Source organism: Taurulus bubalis, assembly GCF_910589615.1.
Source record: "Taurulus bubalis genome assembly, chromosome: 4".
NCBI lineage: Eukaryota > Metazoa > Chordata > Actinopteri > Perciformes > Cottidae > Taurulus > Taurulus bubalis.
In genome coordinates, this window is record NC_136592.1 from 33,341,890 (window position 1) to 33,368,646 (window position 26,757).

General features: G+C 45.2%; 1 protein-coding gene across 1 annotated transcript; it reads left to right on the forward strand.

Annotated features, from left to right (window-relative positions):
* Window positions 1–897: 897 nt before the first annotated feature.
* Window positions 898–25,661, forward strand: LOC306735386 (CAP-Gly domain-containing linker protein 4; the record flags this gene model as incomplete). Its single annotated transcript, XM_079216846.1, has 15 exons — window positions 898–943; window positions 2,167–2,292; window positions 3,316–3,455; window positions 3,951–4,044; window positions 4,243–4,404; window positions 5,764–5,882; window positions 10,009–10,239; window positions 13,458–13,593; window positions 13,829–13,960; window positions 17,034–17,228; window positions 17,335–17,469; window positions 19,327–19,450; window positions 24,723–24,787; window positions 24,906–24,987; window positions 25,301–25,661. The coding sequence occupies 15 exons, from the start codon at window positions 898–900 to the stop codon at window positions 25,659–25,661; spliced, it is 2,148 nt and encodes a 715-aa protein (XP_079072972.1).
* Window positions 25,662–26,757: the final 1,096 nt, after the last annotated feature.

The window sequence follows — 26,757 nt, forward strand, 5'->3', positions numbered from 1 at the left end:
AACTTCATGTTCAGTGTTCGAAGTACTGAAATCTGTCATGTTTGGGTTTTTTTCTTCTTGTCTCTCAGATTGATGTCATTTATGAGATTTGAAGCGACGAATCCTCTTTAAACACATTCACTCAGTGACCACTTACTAGGTATTTTACAGTTTACCACAGAGAAATGGGGACAGGATAGTCAACAATTACATAGGTTTGATTCAAGAGTCTCCACACTCCTCCTAACCGCCTCCTGCCGTCCTTTTTATGCCAAGAGGGTGAATGGAAGCCACCTAGTCGGTGCATGTGCTTTTGCATGTGGTGTTGAATGAATTCTTTTTGCCCGAGGCTTTCAGTTGGAAGTTGGGTTATGACCTCGGCTTGGCTCGTACTGTCACGTGCAGGACACATGGGCCGTTAGTTTTATCAGTGAAACCTTAGCTTTTCTTGCTTTGACAAGTCAACATGTGTGCACTCACCGCTCTGCTTCTCCAGGCCTTTTTTATTTTTTTTATATTTTATTTTATCAATGGATGCTTTAGTGGTGCCGATGCTTGCTGTCGAGAGGAATCGGACACCGGCCTGTGGGGGGGGAAGCCGGTCGTCCTAATCCTCTCTGCTGCCCCTCTGCTCTGTTTGTTTGCACCGTCGCCCTCACATGCTCTGCAGCGTGGGTCTTATGGCCGGCTAGCCGGGCGGTGTCAGTGGGGTCGGCAGTGAGGGGGACATTCCATCCTGGGAGAGTCAGAAGTGAGAGCTGGCTGTAAATAGCCACCAGAGCAGAGAGTGAGGGGACCAGCAGAGTATAATGAGGCTGTCTATGTGCTTTGGAGATATTTTGAGAAGCAGCTTGGTTAGATGTTCTGCTGGACTCAGTCTGTGTCTTGATTCTAGCTTAGCTGGACTGTGATGCTCTCATGATGATCAACGAGAAAGAGGATGAAGGAGAAGATGACAGTGAGTGTTGCTTAGTCTGGTGGCTTTTAGACTGAGTTGCCTTTCTCGTGTGTGTGTGTGTGTGTGTGTGTGTGTGTGTGTGTGTGTGTGTGTGTGTGTGTGGGGTTCAACCTTTTATGTTTTCTGTCCTTTCTCCTGTGTTCCTTTTCATATGGTCGAGCGTTTCAAGATTAGTTCAGTTAAGCATATGGTCCTTTAACCCTCGTGTTGTCTTGGGGTCAAAATGACCCGTGTACGAGTGTATATGTATGTGTGTTGATGGGTCATTTTGACCCCAAGACAACACGAACACGTTTTTTTTCTTGAGGAAAACAAAAATCAACATTTTCTTTGACTCATGTAGACTTTCTTCCTCTCTAATCCGTAGGCCTAACTTTCAGGTGATTTTGTTGGTTTGACAATTTAGTTCATAGGTTCATGTCATGCACCCTTTTGTATAAAAATGCAAGAGAGCACACATCATATTCTGATAATGTCAGAACTAATGGTCTTGTACTGTAATAGTAATAGTTGCACCCTTTAGTGTTGATGTAATAGGGATGCCCCGATCTGACTTTTCTAGTCCTGATACCTGGGATGTGGGTGTCGGTACCAGTGTTTGATTGATGAGCTTCTCTCTGTGGAAGACTGAGATCTTTCTGTTACCTGCAGGGCATCATCAGGCGTATCTTTAAACATTGCTGCCTTAACTGTGTAAAACTAAATGCAACAAACGATTAATATACATTAATTGAATTGTTATTTATTATTGAAATAATTAATTGTCTTCCAGCAGATTTGGAAAAAATCTTCACAAATAACAGCAATTACAGTTAAAATGTAAACCCTTGTTAAATGCAGAAAGAAAATCCTCAAATACATATTTCATAATATACACACAGCATTGAGTTAAAAAGACCGTTCCCATGTCATTGATTCCCGTTATCTGATATTGGTATCAGATGAGGATAAGAGGAATATCACACTAAACAAAAACAAAAGCTGTTGGTACTACGATATATTACTGCCTTTATATTTGAGTCTAGTATATTCCACCTCAACATTGAGGGTCAAATCGGAACCAGTTTTCTGAGTAACATACTTGAGAAGCTCACTGTTGTACTGGGACAGCGTCAGATTAGCTGAAACCTCCGATGAAGTTACAAAACCCTCATAACATTAGCGGCTCAGGGGAAACTCGACCTACATGTGTTCTCAGAATAGGTTGTCTGATGTCGTTCTCGCCGCAGGCCCCGAGGGGGAGATGACGAAGGAGGATGTTCCGGCGCCCATTGAGGGAGACGCCGGGCCGGGCCGGGCCTCTTCCCTCCAGGTCATCCACCAGGTGGCCTCTGCACCGATGCCCAGCGACTGTGGTGAGGATCCACTCGTTCAGCACATGCAGGGGAGCCGTGTGACATTTCATTGGACACCAAGAGCTCGATGACTAGAATCGGAAAAATGTTTCCACTGCGTTTTTATTCATGCGTTTGCAATAATGATCAGCTGATGACATATTAAACCATCGTCAGTCATTTGAACAGTGCACGCCCGGGTGAGACTGTTCAAGAGTCAAGCCGTAATAATAACAACAATCAGTTCTGCTGATTCTCCTGACGGGATGAGATAATAGTCCTGAAACCGTCCTCAATTACTGCTGGGGGATGATTCCAGTTTTAGGGTGACATGTACCTACTTCTTGCCCACTCATTTGTAATTGTAAGATATCATTGCATCGTTTCTTTATAATAATTAAACACAATTTAGATGGCTTAAGTTGAGACAAAGTGACAACACATTTCTTACAGAAAAGTATTTTCATTTGTTGGTTCATGCAGTCCAGTGTGTTTTGAGCATGCAACTTAACAACTGATTTATATATATTCCTAAACAGTTGATGATGGAGTGGAGTTCAGAAAAGCAATATGTTTTTAATCATGGAGGAAGTTGCGCCGTCTTTCGTCAACATTAGTGGCTTCTCAATTGACCCAACTTGTATGTAAAGCAGTCAGTAAAGCAAATGCAGAAGGGCTGACGCTGGTTAAATGATAAACGTTGGTATTCACTGTAGAAGGACAAGCCTATTTGTTTTCATCCTCAGCGGCTGAGCTCTAATTCTTCTTTTGCTTAACAGCTTGCCGTCACATCTGATTTCATCTGCATCTGCAAGCACAGCAAAGGGCATTTCCCAAGATTACTAATTTGATTGAATCGATTGAACAGTGCGTTGCAGAAAGTTAATGTATGTCTGCGCCACAGTGACACACACACACACACACACACACACACACACACACACACACACACACACACGAGGAGCGTTAAGCGTTTAGGGGTTTCCAGTTCCAAGGTAAATCCCCTTCCAGTAAACAACCTCCTGTCCTCCCGCCCACCTCCAGAGTTCTCCTTCTTCGACCCCGGCGAGCCGCAGTGCAAGGAGGTCCTTCTGGATCCCAGCACCACCATACCGGAGCTCTTCGCTGTCCTGCGGCAGTGGGTGCCCCAGGTTCAGAAGAACATCGACCTCATCGGCAATGAGGTGACGCCATCCGGCTTCCTACAAGTGTCTTCAGTACAAACTCGTCTCTGTCTGTAAAAGCTCACAAGTCACAGCTCCACTCCTTCACTTGTTATCGGGTCAAAAGAACAACTATGCTAAGTAGAACATATGATAACTGAAAACACCAGACTACTTCAGAATTAAATGAACCTCTGCCAACACCCCCCCGAACCAACACCACCGCCATGCAAAATAGCTGCAATGCAGTAAATTGTGCACTTGTCTCAAGGGTAGAAGCTGGAGTTTATATTCTTTCTCTCACTTAATAACTGCTACCCTTGAGAAATACAATGCCTCATTTCCATGTCGGGTTTGCACAACAATTCTCGTCCAAATGTAAAGACGGTTAGACTCACGAGAGGCCCGACTCATCAGATCAGGGCTCCGGAGTTTCACTTTGTGGCCCATTATGTAATGATTCTGCACAGCGACGCTCGAGGCGCTACATGACATCACTGCACGTCTCGTTCACAGATCCTGAAGAGAGGCTGCGGCGTGAACGACCGGGACGGTCTGACCGACATGAGCCTCCTGCACTACTGCTGCAAGGCCGGGGCCCTGGGCATCGGTTAGTACATGGACAGGGGTGTTGCACACTCGGCTGGACTGTTAAAGTGTAGACGCGTCTACATCTGTCTTTTGTCACTTTCACCTGCTTCTCTGACCACTGAACATACTGTGTGACTCATTAAGCACCGCTATTCATAACCCTTCTCCTGAAACGGACTCCAGAGCTCATACTCGTATCCCTCCTTTCCTTCCTCAGGCGACGCAGAGACGTCTGCCGGCTTTGCCCGCCAGCTGCTTGCCCTGGGCGCAGATCCCAACCTGCGCTCGCGCTGGACCAACATGAGGGCCCTGCACTACGCTGCGTACTTTGACGTGCCCCAGCTTATCCAGGTCGTGCTGCAGGCCTCGCAGCCTGGAGGTGAGAACGGGGAAAACATTTCTACTTTCATGACCAGCTGCAGTGGCGATTAAGGCTTCTGTCATTTGTCTTTATGTACCCACTGCAGCTACGTTTAATCTAGTCCCATACAACATCTTCGCAGTGCAGACTTATAATTTTATTAAAATAAACCTTTTTAGCGTGTTGTTTATCTGTGGTAGGCCTCAGTCAGAGAGGCTGTACTGGACCGGAGTTTTTAGGTGGTGAGGTTTTTCTAAATGTGATGATGCAGCATGGATGGACTTGGACAGCGGCAGCAGCAGTTTACAGCAGATTGACCACATTTCTTTTAATTATCACTCATTTCACACGAGTATGGAGTCCAATTTAGAGAAATCACCACTCGGCAGATAAAGCCGTGTTGACGTTGCTGTCGCTAAGACGGAACAAAGCATCGGGAAGAAGGTGCCTGACCGAAAGCTTGCTTCAGTGTACGAATATTGCACAGATGGGAGAGCGTGGATGATTTTCATGTCATTACAGATTAGCATGGTCAAATCACTGCACAGCAAACACACAGCAAATTTCTTTTTGTAGCTACCTTCCCATCTAGTGATCATATTTTGGTGGTTTGCACAGGTATTTTTTGTTAAAGACTATATTTTGGATACTGTGATGCACCAAATTGGTGCTCAGTTTGTTTATCGCTTACATAGTTAACATAAAATGAATAACACCATCTCAAGTCCAGGCTCGGTGAGTCTTCAGGGCCCTAATGCACTAAAGCGTCTTATGCATGTTTTAAAGTACACCTATTGCTTTAAATGGACATAAATGCGACCAAGGGACCAAATCGGTTTGTTTCTGCAGCGCCTGTCTTGGGAAGCGCTAAAAGGAGTAAAAAGCAAAGGATTTTTCCCCAGAGTACTATATTTTATTAAAGAAAGCTATTATGAATTAATGATAATCCTACAACTGTCTGGTTCCACGTGCTCTCTGTGGTGAGTAGAGACACAAAAAGCCATAAAAGAAACCAGCCTCTGCTGAATTTACTGACCTGGTCATGTATGATACATGTGCCCTGCGTGGTCACAACATGCATGCATCGCCCCAGGAGATTGAAAGACCTGTTCATTCAGTTATAGAACACCTTTGGCCCTGATTCCAGCTGCCAGGTGCTGTCGTGGTGACTCAACAATGGACCTGGACCATCTTGATAAATCCTTCTCTAAATCCGTTCTCAATAATCTGTCTAAGCAAGTGGGACGGGGTTGATGTTGATGTAAGAGAGTCCACAGGCTCTTCAGGGGCAGGATTTACTTTGAGTGTAAAGGATGCCCAGAAATGGATAATGCCAGTGTCTAATCTCCTGATTGCCTTCTGTTAATTCCTTTGCAGAGGTCGATGCCACCTGCAGTGACTTTGACTTCGGCACCGCGCTGCACATCGCTGCGTCCAACCTGTGCATATCGGCTGTTAGATGTCTCTTGAAGCTGGGAGCCAACCCTGCTTTCAGAGTGAGTCACATTGTTATCTCACTTTGGATGCTCTCACCAGGACAATTACATTTAATCCTTTACTCCTATTTATTTAATGAATTGTCTACAGTTGCTAAGTTCAGTGAGATACTAAACAACCCTAATTTCTGTTTTTAACCTCAAAGAGAACATTGCCTCGTCACATTATGAGCCTGCACTAAAAGGTTCTGCTATCTTTACTGCAGATGAGCATGTTTTTCAGTTTTAAAATAAAATCAACAGGGATTTAGACTTGTGGCAAAACAAACCCACACTATTCATATCATTAGGAAAAATTGTGTTGTATACATATTTGCAATGATGAAATAGGGTGGGGGCATTAGTAGTTTTAAGTACATATCATAAGCTGCTTAAGTTGGTATTGGGAAGTAAAATTGGTCATAATTCACTCTAATGTCTATTTCAAAGAGTATTTGTTCAAGTTTCCCGCCAAAAAGTTTTCCAAGATTTCATTAGAATACATCGTGATAATGTTGTAATTTACCATCGCCCAATATTTTCTTTCAGTTTAGAGCTTGAACGCACCACGATGAGCTGTTCGCTCCGTCATGAGCAGGTCATGCCGTGTTCACACCAAAAGAGTTGCGAAATATTCGTGCGAGTAGATTACATGTTAAGTCAATGCACAGACGTGAATGGCTGCGAAAAATTAGCTTTTCCGCCCGGCGACCCGATAGAGGAAAAGGCGTTGCGAATATTTGCTTTTTCGTTTTTCCGCTTTCAACTATATTATTTCAACTCTGGTGAATAATTCGCCCGACGCGGAGTTGCGAAAGCCAATCAGAGTTGAGAAGCTCCGCCCGGCATCACCGCCGTTACTGAATCAAACTGCTGCTGGTCCTGATGGAGCGGCTGGAAGCGGCTTCATTCATTCATTCATTCATTCATTCAGACACTCATCCTGGAGGAGCTGTGTGTGACGACGGATCATATTATGAACCCAGACACGGGGCGCTTGACGTTCCCACTCAACCAGTATAAAGCAGAACTAGTGGTTATTTCAATGGTGAATGGCGGAAATGGTAAATGTTTTCAGAGTAAAGCCACAGAGATAAACCCCGCCCCCTTTCCACAGCGAATGGTTGCGAAAAAGTGAATTAACCACAAAGTCGAGCGAGTAAACTCAGGCGAAACTTGTGAACACGGCATTAGAGAGAGACTCTGCCATCGCAGAAGAGCCAGTCACTGCGACTACAATGCAATCGGCCCGCATGTTCGATTAAGTTGGTTTCAAATCTGGCTTTGCTGTTCCCGGTGCGATTTAGCCAACCAGGAGTTACCAGCTAACGTTAGCCAGTGTTACCAGATCAGATTGGCAGTTTACATCCAAACACATTCAATTCATTAAAAAAAACTGCACAACTCAATCTAACTGTAAATCCACTTAATGCATCATGAGCGCACAGAGCTGCATATCTTCATTAATTAACTAAAGATAAAATGTTGCATGAATGGCTATCGAAGCTCAAAAGAGTGCAGTCTGACAACCAAATGCACAATAGTCATGACATTTATTTCACATTAAATGAGTCAACAATGTGAATGGGTGGACACCTGCAGCAGGTATCCAGAGTTTATTTGCCTTGGGCAAGCGGGCATTTGTTAATGTCGAGCCCTGTACAGTCCTAAAGATTGAAAACGTGTGTTGGTGCTCATGATGCTGCGTTTGCCCTTTTAGTATTTGTTCTCAACCAGGACTCGCTCGTAAAGAAAACTAAAATCACTAACTTTACAAAGTTCTTTTGTGTGACATAATCCTAGCTCTTTTATTTCCTGCCTTCCAGGCTACATTTGATTTGACGGAGACCTTTGCAAAATAAGTCCTTATGTTCAGTTAACAATACAACAGATTGCAGTCTTTTAGCTTTTCTCTGAGGTCTCACATTTATTACATTTTCTGTCTTTTCGTGCACATTTCCTGTTTGCCATTTTCTGACACAGCTGGCAGATAACGCCCCAAAAGGCGATAGTTTGCAATGTAAATAGACATATTATTGATAGATCCACCACCTAAACGTCTCTCGTGCCTCTCAGTTGCAGTAATTTAACGCCTTGTTTTGTTGAACCTCGTCGCCTTGACTTGAAGGATCAGATTCCCAGCAGATGGTGACGTGGCATCAAGGCTGTACGTCCTTCATGGTCTGTGCCTTCTGTTGGGAGTTTCTACCGTACTAGAATTCTCATGTTTCAATGTGTCATTAGAATTTATATTCAACGTTTTTTTTTTATTTTTCTTCTCCCGATGAATTATAGCCGATTCTGAACAAATTGGTGCCGCCTCTTTTGTGTGTACACATTTTCCCACTGGAGGTCACCAAAGCGCTGTGCACTGTCATCTAATAGTTCCCATACTCAAAGATGAGTGCAGAGGCTTTATAAATATTTTTTTTTGTGTGTGAATGCCAAGCTTGGAGAGCATGTCAACAGTGGTTGATATGAACCTGTGTGTTATCTTTTAAACCTTTTTTATTTTGAGATTTTCGGCATCAGAAAATTATATTTGTTGCTTATCTCGCCGAGCAAAAGTTTGAACTCCTGAGGGGAGATTATTTTCTGTCTGCCTTTTTATTATTTAAGGGTTATCCACTCCTTGCTTCCAATTATCCCGGGAGAAATGTTGCATCGGTTTTGACAAGTTCTGATATTGCCGTTCCTTTTTTCCCACCTTAGACCTCCTCGTCCGAGTTTTAAAGGACTAATGCGTTTTCTGTGACCCAGCCCATCTTAGTTGAAGTAAGACCGATCATGTGGGAGTCTCAAAGTATACAACATTACTATGCAGTGATTTATTCATCTTTTAAACAAAGAATATTAAGAAAAGCTGCTTAAACGTTGTGTTGCTTGGAAAATGTAAAACCAGTCTTCTTGAAATGGTAGTTTAGAAAGTAAAGTCTGTTTGTCCGCACCATACAGCATCATGGCTTGATACAAAACCTACCAGACTGGATCGCATGCATTTTAAAATGTGGATGTGGAGCATAAGGCATGAGACCAGAGCCAAGAAATTCAGTTTTTCAAATCTCTTTTCCTTTCGTGTAAAGGTCAGACTGGGAAGTTCTTTCATTTTAGATTTCCTGACTCAGCAGACATTCGTCACAACAAACTTGGATTTAGAACCGGTTGCTTTTCACGCTCGTCTTACCACACATCTTATGGCTCAATAGCTAAAGCAACCCTTTGTACTCTCATTTAGCAGCAAGTTGTTTTAGTGATTGCGCTCTTGATTCTTTCAGATTCAAAGTGAGCCGCTGTTTAGTACGTGCTGGCTTTTGGCTGGCAGAGTGAAGTCTTTCAGGTAAAGCCCCCATGAGCCCTGTGTGGATGTTGCATGAATTTTAACAAGTTAAACCAACATGAAAAAATGAAAGCAGAATTCTATCAGCCATGCGTTTTTGGAAGAAATCAACTTGCATCTTGATTCCGTGGCTGTTCTTGGATTGAGCAGAAGTCGGTTTGACGGTAGCGGTTTGTGAAAATGTAAAGTTGGCCCCCTCCTTGCCACAAGCCACCCCTCAGGGTCTCTACATGAGTGATTGTATTCAGATTACACCAGGTTATGGGTTTGGATTGCACTATATTGAGAGTTTTTCAAATATTCTGTGCTCTTGGTGTACGTAATTGATATTGGACAAAACGTTAGCAGGGGATGGCTAACACTGTGCCTCCCAGTTACTCTGCAGGAAGAGGTTTCCTCCGTCTCGCCCCCACGTCATTCTAACTTCACGTACACTTTGGCCTTGCCGACTCCGTCTCAACTCTCGTCTCTTTGAGCCGCTTCACTGAACTTCCATTCACAGGGGATGGCGGGTGGGTGAGGGGGGGTTTATTCTGGGAAATGAGATAAGATTAAAGATTCTGTCAAGCCCAGCATCCGTGTTACAGAAATGATCATTGAACTTTATGTATGAGACAACTTGTTTTGATGTCCTTGCAGCGTAAGTGAGGTTGATACCGCACTTGATATCTATCAATAGTATTCATTTCTATAACATTTACTTGGCATGCTGGGAAAAGCATCTTTTGGGATGGATAGCACTTGTTGTTCATCATCAGATCTTCTGTGCTTCTTGTTTGTTTATCCATCGTTTCCCCGTCTCGTCCTCAGAACGTAGCGGGGCAGTGCCCAGCAGACGTGGTGCCCGACCCCCTCGACATGCCCTTGGAGATGGCGGATGCAGCCGCCGTGGCCAAGGAGCTCCGGGCTTTGCTGAGGCAGGCGTTACCCAGACCCAGCTCCCCTCTGCAAGCCCTGCCTGTTCTCTCTGAGAAGGCCAGGATGCAGCTCGCCGCCATGGGCGTCCGGCTGGGGGACCGCGTCGTCATAGCGGGACAGAAGGTGTGTGGTAGGTCTCTATCAAAAGGCAAGCGCAATCGTAACATCCGCCTTTTTTCTTTCTTTTTACATTTGTCGTAGCTCAAAACGGTACAAGAGGAAAGCTTCCGCCGACCTGGCGATTAGCTGAATGCAAGTGAGCGTACACTTCTCCAGTCACCCCGAGCAGCAGTGAGCAATCGCGGCAATTATTACTTCTTCGCCAAGGGCGAACATGTACAGCTCACCTGAACAGAGCTCCACGATAACGTACACATTTGTAGCACTGGCGCTTGCATTTTCCACCTGGAGGGCCTAAAGTCTGGAGCGGTTCATACTACTCTAATCCACCCCCTCCTTTGAACTCTAGTTCAGTGACCTGGACACGATCCCTCACCAGCTTCCCATCCTGCATATGAGACGAAGCTCCGAGTCGCTGCAGACTCTCTAACGAGCAGTTCATTTCCTGAAGCATCTTGTTTTTTCGGGATGAATTGGAGGAGAATGCAGCGACCTTTTTGCGTGGGATTATTGATTGGATGCATGTGTCTCACAAACACCCACTGTGCCAACAAAGCCACATAAAATGGAAAATGCCGGCGGAGCGATAACGTAAATGCGATTGACAAACAATCGGCCTCTAGCCTGCAGCCGCGTCACATCGGTGCCGTGCAGCTGTGCTGCGGTTTATGCTAAACAAACATGGAAGCTTTGGTTCATTTCTCTACAATTATTATAGCCCCTAACCTAGTGAAAAAATAGTTTCCAGTTGCTAAGCAACACCCTTTTGACATTCTTCCAGCATACCATTGACAGTTCACTCCAGCATGTCATCAACATTTATTTGAGCGTGTTTATGTTCAGTCAGTTTCTGTTAAGTGTCTGGAAGTTTAAAAGGGTAAGTGTTAAAACATTGCTAATAAAGTGTAAATAAATGACTCCACTGTTGTAGTCAAACAGCAGCACAGTATTGAAGTCTCTTGACTGGTCACAGTGTAGTGTTTGTTTTAAAAATGTCTCCTTTTTAAAGCATGCAGTTTGCTCTTTGTCTGCACGCCTGATGACACAGTGGGTTTTTCAGCTTCCTGCTGATGGTCCCTTTCTTATTTTTTATTGTAGAAAACTTTCTTTCAGTTCATTAAAGCGGTTCAGTCCTTACCTAAGAGTTTAGCAAAGGAATTCATCCAACAAGCAATTAGTTTTTTTTGCTGAGTTCCTTCATGTGATGCAAAGACATCCTTTAGTGTGGCTGCTCGTCCACCAGCTCACTGCGGTGCTGTAAGCCATGCGTAATCCTTTTGACAAGAAGCACGCTTTGAAAGCGGCGGAGGTTTAGACCCACAGGTCAAATAATTTGCAGTTTTCTCACAACGTTCACGGCACAATTCAACTTCGGCAAATTTGCTCCACGGTGCCGCTGCTCCGAAAATGCAATGAAAACCCCAGAAATCGCGGTTGAATTGAGCAAAATCTGCCTTTTTCCTCAAGGACCTGATGTGTGCCGTCAGGCTGACAGCATGGGTCCAGTACATGCTGAGTTTTAATATCACCCAACCTAGTTGACTTTGCCAATAACACCAAAAATACATGAGATTCATTTGACCAAAAGCCTGTAACTTTTATTTTTTGGCACTCAGCAAAGTTGTCTCCAATGCACATTGGGCCTAATCGTTCTGGGTCTTTGGCGTCGCTTCACTCGTACTAAATGCAACGGCCCTATTATTATTATTATTATTATTGTTATTGTTATTGTTATTTGTCACTTGTGCACGACCACACGTTGGGAACACAGAGGCTTTCTGAATCACCTCTGTGGAACAATAAGTACTCTGCTCTTGAAATCGGCTCTTTCCCTCTTCCAACATGGACACATTTCAGTTTCCCCCACTGCTCAAGCTCCGCTCCGTACTTTTGCTTCTGGCACCGGTTGTCGCTCACTGACATTCAATAAATTCCTTTGTGCCAAAATGCTGTTGCGCTTCTTTTCTCTTCACGTCATCTCTCTGGAATGGAGACCACCTTTACCCCGTAAGCAGAAACCGTCCATGTAGGTATACTACTGGGCTTGCGGTTGACGTTATGCGACGTGATTTCTTGAGTTCAAATGTTCCGACGTCGGCCCTTCGGCTCGACCCAGCGCACCTTGAATATCTCCTTAGTGCTGCCGCTCTGGAAAAGAGCTGCTGCTCTTGGTCAGAAAGTGACATCTCTAATATTTCAGCGCCATTTCATCAGCTTGCTCTTATTCCCTGAACGCTCACTGAAAAACAAGTGAGTCGGCACAGTTACCGTCCAGTTGCGAGTTTGTGTTTTGATTTTCTTCACTCCTCTGGCATAAACTTTTAATTTAATTACATTTTTTAAGAGGTCTTAATAAATCAGGCAGTGCCTTTTGGGATTCTCAGGTCGGGCTACAAAACAAATCCAATATTGATCACCAGCAAGATTTTGGCTGTCCACAATTTAATGAATGTGATCTACTGTGACATCGCCGTTTAAAATGCTTTGTCAAACTTTCCTGACTGTTGCTCCCTGCAGTCAGACTGTCTGGCTAGCATCTTTTAGTTGTACAGTGCAGTGCACTATAAAGTATGTGATGAATGCTTGTCGGGCAAATCTCTGCTCTCATCGTGGACGTACAGTATCGTCTTCTGTTCTCAGTTGGTTTCATTGATCGCAGAGTAATGCCGACTGAAAGAAATCCCATTTGCCAGTCCCAGTTCTTGCTATCTAATTGGGTCCCTGAAAATCCCTCAAGCCACTTAACTAATTGATTATTTAATTTGTGTGGCTTTAGCGGTGGGACCACCCAGAATTGCGCACACGCATGGATGCAAACAGACGTGACGATAAGAAAATACTAATTCCAGCCCAGACGGACATTTTCTCTGAGAGGAAGAGCCATTGATTGATTATCGTTCCACATTGTGAACAGAATCGCAGTGTGCCAAGTTGCAGAGATTGGCTAATCAAATTTCTTATTATCTTCCCTGCTCTTTCTGGCACGGTCTCTCTTGTTTTAAATTGTTTGTCTCAACTGCTGCTTTAGTTAACAGACACATCAAAATATGTAGTCGTGGTTTCAGATGGGGCTTCTGCCCTCTGACGTATCGAAGGTTTATTTTCACATTCTGCCCGGTGCACGGGCCGGTTCTGCTGCTGCATGCCTTTTGGTTTTGCACATTGTGTTTTTCCATTAGTTTTTTTCACTGTCTGTGGCGTACGATTGTGTTTTCACGCAGGTGGGAAGCCTGCGTTTCTGTGGTAGCACCGAGTTTTCTGGAGGCCTCTGGGCCGGAGTGGAGCTGGACAAACCGGAGGGGAAGAACGACGGCTCGGTAGCCGGGGTTCAGTACTTCACCTGTCGGCTCAAACACGGTAGGTCGCGCCTCTGACTCAGCCACCCGCTCCGTTAATTACTTCTACCATTCCGGACTTCATGGGGCTTAATTGGTGCAATCAGGTTTCTAGTGGTAACTCATCCAACCCTGGGAAATTAGATTTGTCCCTTTTGCTGATTGTGTCTTTTGCCGTTTTATTTATTGGATTTATCTGTAAACCTTAAATCAGACAATCTCTTGTATTCTTTCCTTTTTGTTTGTTTTTATCACAGGAATCTTTGCTCCCCTCTCTAAGATAAGCAAACCTTTGGAGAGACTTAAAACCAGCACCAGGAAGACGTCGACACCCGTGCGGCCGCCTCGTCGCATCGACGCGTCCCGCAGCGTCTCCAAGGTGAACGCAGGTAAGGAGCCATTTGCCAACTGTTTCCTCACGTCACAGGTAATCTTGTGTACAGTCCCCTGGAGGAGACCGGTGGAAAGAAACCACACATCATATATAAAAGAATGCAATAAATCTCATAGAAACACAAACATTTATCAGGAGAAAACACCTTGGACCGATCCTGATTTAAAAGAAGTGTGGAGGATCCCGAGTAGAGGCACTCTCTCCTAAAAGCAATGAAGGTGAAATGATTGAGGGGACTCTCAAAAATTGCAATGAGGCGATGAACTGAGTCACTTCATGGCATCCAGACGAGGCCATCAGCTTCTCTTGTGTCAAAAACAGGCTTTCTATACTTCCCAGCCCGTATGAGCCACATGTCGCTGCACGGCAGGACTTCCATATTCATCTACCTTAAAGACTTTGAAAAGTGGGTTCTGAACCAGTGCCGAGGGACAATGCATGAATTACAGCTGACGAGACCTTGCTCTCAGTCCTTGCATGCCCCCCCCCCTCCATAATACAGACCGGTCACCTCAGAGCATTGAAGAAACCTCGTCTGGGTCGCTTCTCGCCGTTGTTCCTGCGTGCTCTTGTCTTTACAGCTCCATCGTGCTGCTGCAACACTCAAAGGGTTTGAAGGCCGATTTGAGGCACGCTATTCCAGTCACGTCCGGCTCAGAGTGGCCTATGGAATCCTGTGATTGATGGTACAATTAAGCAAGGGGTTTAATAACCAGGGCATAGACTGGCTGAATAACATGGCAGCCATTCATCACAAGGAGTGAGTGAGTGGGTGGGTTGGTGTGCGGACGGGCGATCCGTGTGTCGGTGTCAGCACCTCCATGCAACCCAGGAACCAGACACATTCATGGCCAAACACTTTTCAGGGCCTTTGTCAACCCTGCTCAGCCCTAATCCCTGTGTTCTGTAGCATCCCGGAGACGGCTCACTCGTGTGCATCGTCGAACTGGACGGGTCATGCAGAACTTCTATCGGTGCGTTTACTTTAGCCGGGGCCTCAAGGCCGGCCGGGAACACAGCCGCCGCTCACAAAGGCCCCGCCTCTCCATTCATAAAGTACGTGTGCTGCAGTCTGTCGCTTGAAGCGAATGTCAGGGTATGGAAGGGATGGATGGAGCCGGGAGGTCAATGCAAGCTAAAGGTCAAGTGACAAGAAGTGTTTGGTATTCTGAGGCTCGGCGTAGGAAAGACACCGCTCTGCCTCGGGGAGGGGACGCTCGCTGTAAATGTGAGCCAAAATGGGAATCGATAAACACCCGGTTGATTGGAGGTCTTTTCAAACCGCAATATGAAGTTGAAAACTTAAGCGAAATGCTAATGAGTTGAGAGGAATGTGAGCCAGTTCATGTGGCAGATATATGTATGATTTAAATCCTCATTAGAGCTTTAATTTTGTCCTTAAATCTTTTGAGATAAGTGGATTTTAGTGCCGTTAAAGAACGTAGTCTAAAAGGCTTCTGACAGTTTCATGGTATATTATTCCAAGATTTAAGTTTTCGGTCCTAAATTAGCTGAGAACATAATTATGTTTACTTCTGCAAGAACTGAGCTTGTATCGAGATTCCTTTTTGAAGTCGTTTTCTTTTGTATTTGCTGTCATTGGGGCTTTTGTGTGTGAACTGCTTGTCTCAGCATATTCTGTGTGTTTAGTGTGCATTGGAGTAAAGTCTTAGTTCCATCAAGGACAGTAATTCTTCCTTCGTCATGGCTCGACAATGTCGTGTGTTTTTTTTTGGTTGTCTTTCTTCAATCTCCTGCTTTTGTGTGTTTCTTTTCACTGTAGTTTTTTTGTGTGTCTCTGCCTTTAACTTTGCCGCTCGCGGCGCCCCACTGTGTCTTCTCATTTTGTAATTCTTTGTTTCTCCAAACTTGATGAACTCTATAAACCGCCTCCCTGCATAATGTATTCACACGCAAACACTCTGCATATGTTGATCCTATCTAACGGATACGTAACAACTGAAATGATACTCACGGGTTTATAAAGGTCATATGTCAGCGGATTCCTTTGTCGAACTAAAGCCTGTCAAAGTGACTGACACTGTGTGTGTGTGTGTGTGTGTGTGTGTGTGTGTGTGTGTGTGTGTGTGTGTGTGTGTGTGTGTGTGTGTGTGTGTCACAGACAGACACACTTCCCTCCCTCCCGGGTCCTGCAGTTGTTCTTTAATGTTTTGTGCATCGGAGAACGAGGGATTTCATAAAGTCTCTCTTTGGTTTGGTTCAAGCCTTCGCTCCTCACACTGCTAGCCATCGCAGTGTTCTTCATTAGTGCTGCATTCATCATTAAAGCATCATCTAGATGAGGAAAGAAATTCCAATCCGATTGTTGTAAATACTCAGAATTTACAATATTCCATCAGTTTATTGATCATGCATGAATGAAACCACACAAGGGATTGAGAAACTCCAACAGAAACGAATCAGCAGCTCCCACTGTTGTGTGCATTGTCCATTAACGAAGGCTCACCATTGAAAACTTCTTTTTAACAAGGTTAAGACGTTTCTTCGCCAATCACTGGCTGCGGTCCAACTTGTTTGTCGCTGAATCTTCCCTTTTGTCTTAAAGCACTTTGGCACAGATTTAGTCGGTTAGCCTCCAGGAGTTGGGCACTTAATGAACTGGTGGCCTGTGAAGGTCTAAGAAAGTTAAAAGCTTAATGAGATCCTGCGTCCAAATGGCTTCTTAAGAGTGAAATCTTCCCTTTCATTCCCTCAAGTTAGGAGGGGGATTAGCATGTCGGCCCTTAATTGGACCTTGAGAACAGGACGAGCTACAGTAAGAGATTGAGCTCACTTAAATGTGAGCTACCATAGAATCATGTGACGCAGCTGCTTGGATTTAAAAAATAAATAAGAGTGAAGTGGTAATTGTCTGGATCTGGGTGCTGCAGGAGAATAGACTGATTCATTGTTTGGACAGAATTACAAAGCTGTCTAACGGAGGCCTCAGGATGGTGACGGGTCCAGTATGAAGACGGGAGGCAACAGTTCTAGAGTTCTTTTCCAGCTTCCTCTTCCTTTTTGTGTCGTCTTTTCACTCGTTCCTCTCGTGTCATTTCCCTCCACAGGCGTCCTCTCCCGCTCGCTCTCCTCTTCGTCGTCCTCCCTGGACTCTCGGCATGCGGCGGCTGCCCGGCCTCGTCCGCTGCCGAGGCAACGGCCTCCCGCCCGGCAGAGGAGGGAGCGCGCTCCTCTCAGTCCCAGCACCGCGCCCTCGCCGGCCCTCCGCCTTCCTCCCGACACCACGGCGCTGACCGCTGCAGGTCTGTCGCTGTGCATGAAGTGTGGTGTCAACACTGGCTGGCATGGAGATCCCCGTTGTTTCAGGGAAATGTACCTTTTATATATTTTGTTGTTCTCCCCTCCCAGGCCTTCGAAGCCGAACCCCTTCAGCTAGTAGCTCTGTGTGCGGCGGCCCTGAGGTGCGCCTGGGGGAGAGGGTGCTGGTGGTGGGCCAGAGGACGGGGGCAGTCCAGTTCTGTGGAAAGACCAGCTTCGCTCCAGGTCAGCTCTTACATGTGTTGTTGTCCCTGCAAAGATTTGACAGCTGAAATCATTCTAAGACTCTTGCATCTTTACTTGGTAGATGCTTTGCTGGGTTCACTCTTCTGAGTCATTAGCACAAAGACGTCATTCAGCCTTATTTTCATAAAACCGTCTGCGTAATGTGAATTGCAAATTGTGGTAAATTGCATTATTGGAAAGGCGAGTGATAGTGCACATGCATATTTAATTTCCTTCAGTTAATGCACAGTATGCATATCAACGTCATGGTGTCTCAGCTTTGGGTTGTTCAGAAGTACGGCCCGCGTGAGGTCAATCAAACATTTAGTGTGTGTGTGTGTGTGTGTGTGTGTGTGTGTGTGTGTGTGTGTGTGTGTGTGTGTGTGAGAGTGAGTGAGACCTGCGGTCTGATACGTAAATTAAATTACATTTTGTATTACACCCATAGATCCATTAACACAACGCTACTGCAGATGTAAAAACACCAGCAGTTCACTTAAAGACAAAGTCCATCCTCCTCTTTGTTAACAAACTGTTAGATCAGTTGTTAGATCAGTTCAGTAGCGGCTCGTTCTCGATGGCCATGGAACAGTGAGGACAGTCGAGTCCCAGTCGCATTTCTGGAATAAGTTTTAGGGTTCAATTTCTATTTTTGTAGCAAGAAAAGTCCAAATAGTTCGCATGATTATCAAAGCTTCTGTGCGCTATCATTGTTGTAGAATATATGCATGCGGAGAAGAAAATAAAATATATATATGTTTTTCTTTTCTCCACATGCATTGATTCTACAACTATGATAACGATGTTTTCAGAATTTATGAGCAGCATTACAAACTGAGTCAGAAGTCATTGCTGTGGAGAACCTCCAGTTGGAAAGAAGATACTGAGAAAGACAATGAAACCCTGACATTAAACAGCTCCAGTACTCATTAGCTTGTCGGCAGTAGTTCTTCCAAAGGCATCATTCATGTACGAAGAAGAATGACGGTATCTCATGCCGCTGACCATCCTGTTTGAGGGGGTTTCAGTCTCGAGTTTCCTTTGATACTCTTAAATCCGTGCCAGCAACGCCCCTGTATTCTCAGCCTCGTGCATTGAGGACTGCATTATTATATTAAAAGCGGCTCATCTTGCCTAAGACTTTGTGTGTGAGAGTGTGAAAAAAAACAGTGGTACTATTTACAAATCGTAGATGTAGATGTCAGCCTTCTCTCCAATATCATGGAAAAACAACGGTTACTCAAGATGATCCACAGTTTCATGTAGGAACTATTCTCTTTCTTCCAATCCACACCCTGCCAACCGTATCACCGTCCAGAAGGTAGCATTCATCTGTAGCTCACCTAGCACCACCGAGCTAGCTAGCGGTACAGCTCGGCCCAGGAGGACGCCATCATTGTTTTCCTCGCGCTCACGAGCCTCTTGTCCATGAGGAGACGCTTCCTTCAGAGCGGTGATACGGGTTGGCAGAGTGTAGAAAAGAAAATAGTCCCTGCATCAAACTGCTCACGTCAAGGTCTGTATCCTGAGTTACTGGGTCATAATTTCTGGAAAGAGTCAGCAAGCCAAGGGCCATGTAGTTCCATTATAGACGGCAGACATCTTTACGACCGACACCTCCAACACTCAACATGATTTAGATTGATAAATAACTTTACAGGTAAGTGCAAAAAAAAAAAAGCATCTTAGATTTTGGGGGTTAACTTTAACACATGAGATGTTTACAGTTGCTAATTTTAAATGACTAAAGCACTTTGTTCTTTCCTCATGAAAACATGTTTAAGCTGGATCTCTCCCCTGAGACCGTTTGACATGATAATCCTTCGACGGCCTCCTGATGGTCGTGTGTCTGTGCAGGTCTCTGGTTGGGGATCGAACTGGACAAGCCAAGTGGAAAGAATGACGGCTCCGTGGGAGGAGTGCGGTATTTCCGTTGCTCGCCTAAACACGGCGTCTTTGCTCCTCCGTCTCGTGTTCAAAGGTGAGTGACGGCCCTTTTAAGTTAAGGCACTAATGACTGTTGGTACCTTTTAGTGTTTTTGCCAGTGGTCGCCCACAGAGGCAAAAAACTGATTTGTCAGTTCAGAGCAGATCTTAAAGAACATGGCGATATGCCCCGTGAACCCCGAGGTCGCGTTTCAGTGGCCTCATCAATGCATCCGACACTAATGAGCTCCTTTGACGGCGTCATTTGTACTCGTGTTGACATATTTGATTTTGCCCTCTGTGCTTTGGAGTAAATGGAGGCCGAGGTGTCAGACTTGAAGCTCTTTGCCCAGCGTGACTCCCTCACTTTAATGTGGCGCCTTGCTAGTGCCAGACGCCACGATCCCTGCCTTTAGAAATATGCATTGTGGAGCACGAACGTGTGAATATCATTTGTTTAGTTTAGAGATGTAAAGAGGTCGTATTTTCACACCAGGGTATGGAAGCATGTACGAGAAAACCTGCACATGTTGCATGTGTTTGCCCTTTTGATACATAGAATAGTGAGGAAGTTATGTTTACAAGAACATCTGACCGCTTGTTCCTATGTGAGGCAGTATTTGGCAGACGTTACCATTACTCTCTTTCGGTGCCTTTTTATAGAAACTAGTGAGGTTTGATCCTCTAATATTTAGGAACCATTTCTTTGCTTTGATTTCTACTCATTAATTACAATAAATTAACTTTGGTTTAATCTGCTCATGCCACTTCAAAGCATGAAAGGGCCGAGGTCGTGTCATCTGCTAACATTGTGTCGTACACATGGGTAAAGCATTTATATGAATGAGGGATAGTGGCATGACGTGCAGCGACCCATACAGCAGTGCTGTGCCCGGCTGCGTCTGGACTAGACGGCTGCTTCTCTGTGCAGCTCATGGAGACGCTGTGCAAAGCGCCGCTTAGGCAGACCTGCAGCGTTTCCTCATCCCGATTCCACATCGGCTCATCCATGCAACCGTCCTCGTGGAAAGGTATAAATAAAGCTCTAGTTAGTGTCAGGCAGTTCGACCCCTAGAACAAACCTCCTCAAAAACAATTATTTTTCGTGCAATTACTGCTTGGAATTCACTACCTCCTCATATAACTCACACAGGTAATAATCTGTCATTCAAAGAACAATTAGAGGTGCACCTCAGGACATCGTCACTTGACGTTTTCCTTTGCTTTTATAAATTATGGTTGAACTGCACTAGGTATCTGACGGTACTGTTTTTATTTTTATTTTCATTCCGTTTGTGTTATTTTTAACTGTTTGTGTCACGTTATGTTTTGAACGTTTTTGTCTGTATTTTGTCCTTTCTGTGAACCCCAGGAAGATTAGCGGCCGCTAAGGCGTCAGCTAACGGGGATCCAGTAAATAAACTAAAAACTAACCACAGATCTGATCCAAAGTTAGCAAAAAGGTTTAATCTAGTTAAAGTGCTGAGTGTAGTGTGTTGTCTCCAGCTTTTGGAGTGCTTTGTCTCTGAAATACGGTTCTAACATATGCAAACTGAATAAGACTCATGTAGCATACTAGCAGTGAGTAGTTTAGAAGCTTCTCCTCGACGCAGTGTAATATAATCATTCATCACTTAACTACCCATGGGCTTTCCCCCAGCAGTTTTAGTTTGTTAGTAACTTACTTCAATTACAGTAGAGACCCTTTTTTCTGTTTTTTTTAAGTGCATTCAACGTTTTCCAGGATGCTTTCACCTTCATGTAACTAGAGCGAGTCTTCATGGAATATATTTTCCTCCGATCTGAACGAGTGCAATTTACATTCCAGTCTGTGAAAGTTTGATTAATAACCTTCTCTGTGAGAAAGTGAGACTGAAGCAGTGCTTTGTGTCCGCGGCGTCTGCTTGGAGATTTCAGTGAAAAGACCCTCAGCTAAAACACCTCAAACACACTGAGGCTCCTGATGGGGCAGCTGGTCTGGTCATGCATGCAGGATAGTATTCACTCGCCTGCAGCATAATGAACGTAAACCAAAAAAAGCCAGAGAACTTGTACTTATGATACGAACATTTTGAACGCAGCCGTCTGTAATATTAACATGTCAATGAATACAAACCAGCAGTCTAGAGCTTCAGAGAAAGTGTGACGGTTCAGAGTGTTAGAACATTTCTGGGTGTGAAGACCGTTTGCTCTTGATCAGTACGGCTGAAACGTTGTGCTTTCTACTTGAAACACACAATACAATAGATGGATCATTTCTTTATCCAAGCAGATGTTTGCTTGAGATTTCACATCAGTTACATTTTGCTAGTATATCCCACAGAAATGAGAAGATAATTAGAAGACATAAGAAGAGATTAGCTGGATTTAATGATGCTATAAGTGGCAAATCTTAAAAGTGGGCATTTCATTTCTTTTTTTGTGTGCAATTCCTGCTTCAGTGGGCATATTATATTATACAGTATACAGCCTATTCTTAAAAAAAGCTCTAGTTGGCAATATTGGAGCCCTGTTGGTGAGCACTGTCTCCTCCCATTAATCTCACTGTTGTGGAGATTTGGGCCACACTGGCTGCTGGGGGGGGGGCGGGGGGGGTTCTCTTTTGGTGTGTTTTGATGATGCTGCTGAGGAGCACTGGATGACTCATCGCTCTGAAGTCTCCCGTCAGTGTTCCTTCATGATTCATTTCAATTGGTCAGCCGCCTGCATCTTTCATTAGGAAGACCGGCTCTGGATTTGATTGAAATTGATCAGATCGCTCTTAGTTTTATGCTCTTGGCAAAATCTGATCTTGCATTATTTGGACATGGTAGAGTTGCCTCATGCATACGTGTTTCTGCACACTACACAGACAAAGTGCTGACTGATGCTTCAAGGTGGCTATTTCTGGAGATCGGTTAATCCCGACATGCATATTCACAAGCCACTAAGTTATTCACCGTCAGGCGCCACAGTGGATAAAACCTATTGACCTTTTTTATTTTTGTATTTTATCTGATTGCACATAAACGGCACAATACCTCGAGTGTATAATGTGTGCTGAACTGAATGAAATCTGATATCCTGACTGTTTCCTTTAAAGGGAAAACCTTTGTGGTTGCTGGTTAAATTGACACGTTCACCTTTTATAAGTATAATTAGTCTCTTCAGCTTCCTGCTGCATGTTCTTTGTCTAATGAGACGCACCAGACAGGTGGAGACTCGTCTTCATTGCTTGCCCTGTTTCCTTTAACCCACTGTGTTTTTCCTAATTAACCCCGGGGCACATGGCTAAGTACATGGTTTCCCTCCGTCTGATGGAGAATCTCACATTATCTCCGTCCAGCAACTTGCTTCTCCTTCTCTTCTCTTTCAGCAGCGATCACAACCAATTAGGGAAACAAACGGCTCCATTCCTCCCTTACAAAACAAAAAACATTGCTTTGCTTTTTTTGTTTATCCCTCGATGGGCAGTCTCCCCCTGAGTGGCTTTCAGAACTCTAACATTATTATATATATTTATATATATATTTTGGTCACATCGCGGTAGGTTCTAATCAACTCATTCTTTTTTTAACATAAAACTATTACAGATATGTGGTGGTATTCAAGGGTTATTTTAAAGCTTCCTATGGCTGAGATGAACTCTGCGTTTATCTTTTTTGCTACGTTTACGCCTTCCAAAACGGAAGGTTTGAAAACGTGTTGGTTTTAACTTTCGTTGCGTCGTAGGTTGACGGGACAAAACGGGACCTTTTTTTATTTATTTTTTAACTATGACGAACGCGTCTCGGCAGTCACAACGTGTCTTTCCCCGATTATTCACGCCACCGGAAGAAAAGGAACAAACAGCCTCGATTTATCGATTGACTACCAGCCGTTGCTGACCTTGTTGTCTATACCAGCAGCTGTTGTGCAGTTAAATTCAGCATTTATGATTCTACTACTGCCGACATGCGTCGAAAGGCAGCTGTTGTTGGAGCGATTAGTGAGCGGAGATGTTCTGTGACTTTGAGGAGGACGACTAATGTTGTGTTCACACCGGACGCGGCCAGATTACATGCAAAGTCGAGCGCTGGTAGCGGCTTCATTCAGACGCTGTTGTGGGACTACGGGTAATATTATGAACCCAGACACCATGGAGTTCCATGTTCACGTATGTGGAGTTTACACAACAAGTATAAAGCAGAAGTAGTGGTTATTTCCATGGTGGATGAAGGAAACGGTAACTGTTTTACGGAGATAAGCCAGACGCAGTTCCTGGAGGAGTCGGTGAAATTCACCGAGCTGTGTGCGGCTACGGATGATGTCATGAACCCAGACACGAGGGTTTGATGTTCCCACATGTTTGGGACGTCCACAACAAGTATAAAGCAGAACTAGTGGTCATTTATTCCATGGTCGATGGAAATGAAAGCTCTTTTCACACGTTTGGTGTGAACGCAGCATAAGACGCCCATAACCAGTGCACGTGAATATGCATGTAGTATCCTATAGTCATAGTCGTAATCATGGCGCTTGGATGCCCGCGTGGACGTTGAACAGAAGCGTGTTCGTGTGGCTGGAGGATAATAACTCAATGGAGTCGCCTCAGTGTTCATGGGCCTCGTTTATCTCCGCTTGTATTGACACGATCGTGCAGAGCAGAGCCCAGTAGTGAAGCGTGGTCTCTGTGTTTAATCCGTCCCAGCATGAGCAGCGTTGGCAGCCACGATGTGAGCCTTCGGGCGCTGCTTGGGGTTTCGACGTCGCCGCCCACAAGGGCCCAGGAGGCTGGCGCCGCTCCAGCTACGCCTCCCCGCTCCACATGCTAATGCACACGCAGGCGCCATCCTCTCCGTTTGCAGAGACCAAACGCGTTATTGGTTTTAGCTGGCAGGAGGCAAAGCTCTTTCCGTGTCTACATGAAATACAAGAAGAAGAAATCAGAGCAAATACCAACTGGCTCTACTGACGCACTCGTAATACATGTCTCAGGGCTTTTCGAAAGTGTTCCGCCGTCGTGGACAAAGCCAGCTTACTGAACTTGAGAGCCAGAGAGCGAGAGAGAGACGTTGGAGACGTTGGAGCTGCGGCCTTGATGACTTATTTTCCTTGTCAGGACGCATTGCACTAAAAAAAATATGTGGTCCAAAACGTCCCAGACCTCCTTGACAAGTGGTTTGAGTCCTCGGCTCTCGATCCCTCTCAGTGGCCGTTCACACTCTGGACGTGCTGCGTGTTCATGCCATGTGCACACACGCACACGCACGCACGCACGCACGCGCGCACGCACACGCACACGCACACGCACACACACATCACTCCGTCACGCTCATGTTTGTTTGTTCCTTCCTTTCCGCTCACAGGATCCATGGATCGGTTGATTGCCTTTCGGAGCTCTCCTCCTCGCGCCTCAGTCATCCTTTCAGCGGTGAGTTTACCTGAGATTTATTTAAGCCTGATTGCATTTTTTTTTTTCGGATGTGAATGCTTGTGCATTCTCATGCAAGAATCTGTGGGAGTACTTGACCCTTGTGATTTCCGCACAGGGACGATGCGGCGCAGTTTCAGCACGTCGTTGGCCATCGCCACCCCGAAGGAGCCGAGCAGCAGAAGAAGTCCCGTTACCCGGTGTGGCTCTTTTCTCTCCACACAGCCCTCTCATGCCCCCTTCCCCCTGTTGAGCTCCATCCTAAGCAGTGGCAGAGTCAATACCGATAAGAAGCAGTGGTATTAGTCAGCAAAGGTTCCCTTTCTTTTTTAAACACTCAATGCATGACTGTGAGAAGAATGAAAGAAAACAGGGATTTGAAGATCAATCTCTCAAACATCAAGCTAGCATCAATCTCCCACTTCTAAGAATATCCTCTTACACTGCATACCTTTTCTTATACATATTTCTTGCTGTATCTTTCTTCTTTTCCTATGCTGCCACAAAAAGAAGAAGCCGCTCCAACCCTCACCGGCGGCGGTGGAGCGCCCTCAGTGGCGGTGGCGCTCCCGGCGGCGCAGGGGGGTCCAGCCCCTCGCCCGGCGCCGACGGACAGGTCTGTCTCCACGTGGGCATGCAGGTCCTGCTCAGCAGCGCCAACGACATGGCGCTGATCCGCTACCTGGGCACGGCGGACTTCGCCCCGGGCCTTTGGCTGGGCCTGGAGCTCCGAAGCCCCAAGGGCAAGAACGACGGCTCCGTGGGCGTCCGGCGCTACTTCACCTGCCGGCCGGGCCACGGCGTGCTGGTCCGGCCCAGCCGCGTCTCCTACCGGGGCATCAACGGGTCCCGCTTGGTGAATGACAGCGGCTAAGGACTGAAGGAACCCGGGTGGGCGGGGCTTGGGAGGGACGTTTGAGACGTTTTGACTTTCTGTTTGTGTTATTCTCAACTTCTCATTCTTCTTTGCACTGCGTATTGTTTCTCATTCATGAAGTGAGTCCTCTGCTCTCTGAGGTGAGTTAATGTATTCACCTGTTATTGGTTCAAATTTAAACTACTAGATTTATTTTTTGAAAAAATGTCAGAGGCAAAGAAAGCACTTTATAGAATAAACTTTAAATTCTTATTAAAACTTGTCTTGGCAGCAGACGGGTGGGAACAAAGTCTTGAGTATATAAGACACTGCACTGCGTTTTAATCTGATTGCACTAAGAAACCATATCATCAATTTGATGGATCAGAATGAGATAACCTGGATAGTATGGACGTGCACACACGAGAAACCGTTTCTAATACCCAAAGTTAATTTTGATCACATCCAGTAGAGATTTCTATCAGATAATGTAGGTGGTAATGGAGCCTGCTATCAACCAAAAGTGTGCATGTGATTGTGCGTGTGTATTAATTCAGAGCAACGGATTGATTCTTCCAGGATCGGCTGACTGATAATTGAAGTTGAGTTTAAACTGTATTTTCACTTTATGAATGAGCGTGAATTAGGCAGGAGCTGCTGACCGCTGACCCGGCCACAAGGACCTACCTTTCCTTTGGCTGTGACTCCAAGATGGTTGGCACCACACCACTAGCATAGCTGAGGCAGTGATGTCAATAGATACGGTGTCATAGACAACCGGACTGCCGGGGTCGAGCGTCGGACCAGTCACAGCTGTCATAACGAGTATTTTTATAACCTGAATTTTGGAAAATCGAAATGTGTGTAATACCAGACCGGCCAGCTTTTTCAGTACAGTATCAATACATTTGTTGAAGACCACATTTCCGAGCAGTGGTAATTGTATTTGACTCTTAATTAAAGCCGCCTGACACAGGGACTATGCAGCCAAGGGTCTTGATTGTCGTTTGATTAGAGCGTCTGGGAAACCCGGCAGAGAGCGGCCATCAATCGTGCATGAGGAGGAAGAAGAAGAGGAAGAGGAGGAGGAAGAGGAGGAAGAAGAGGAAGGAAA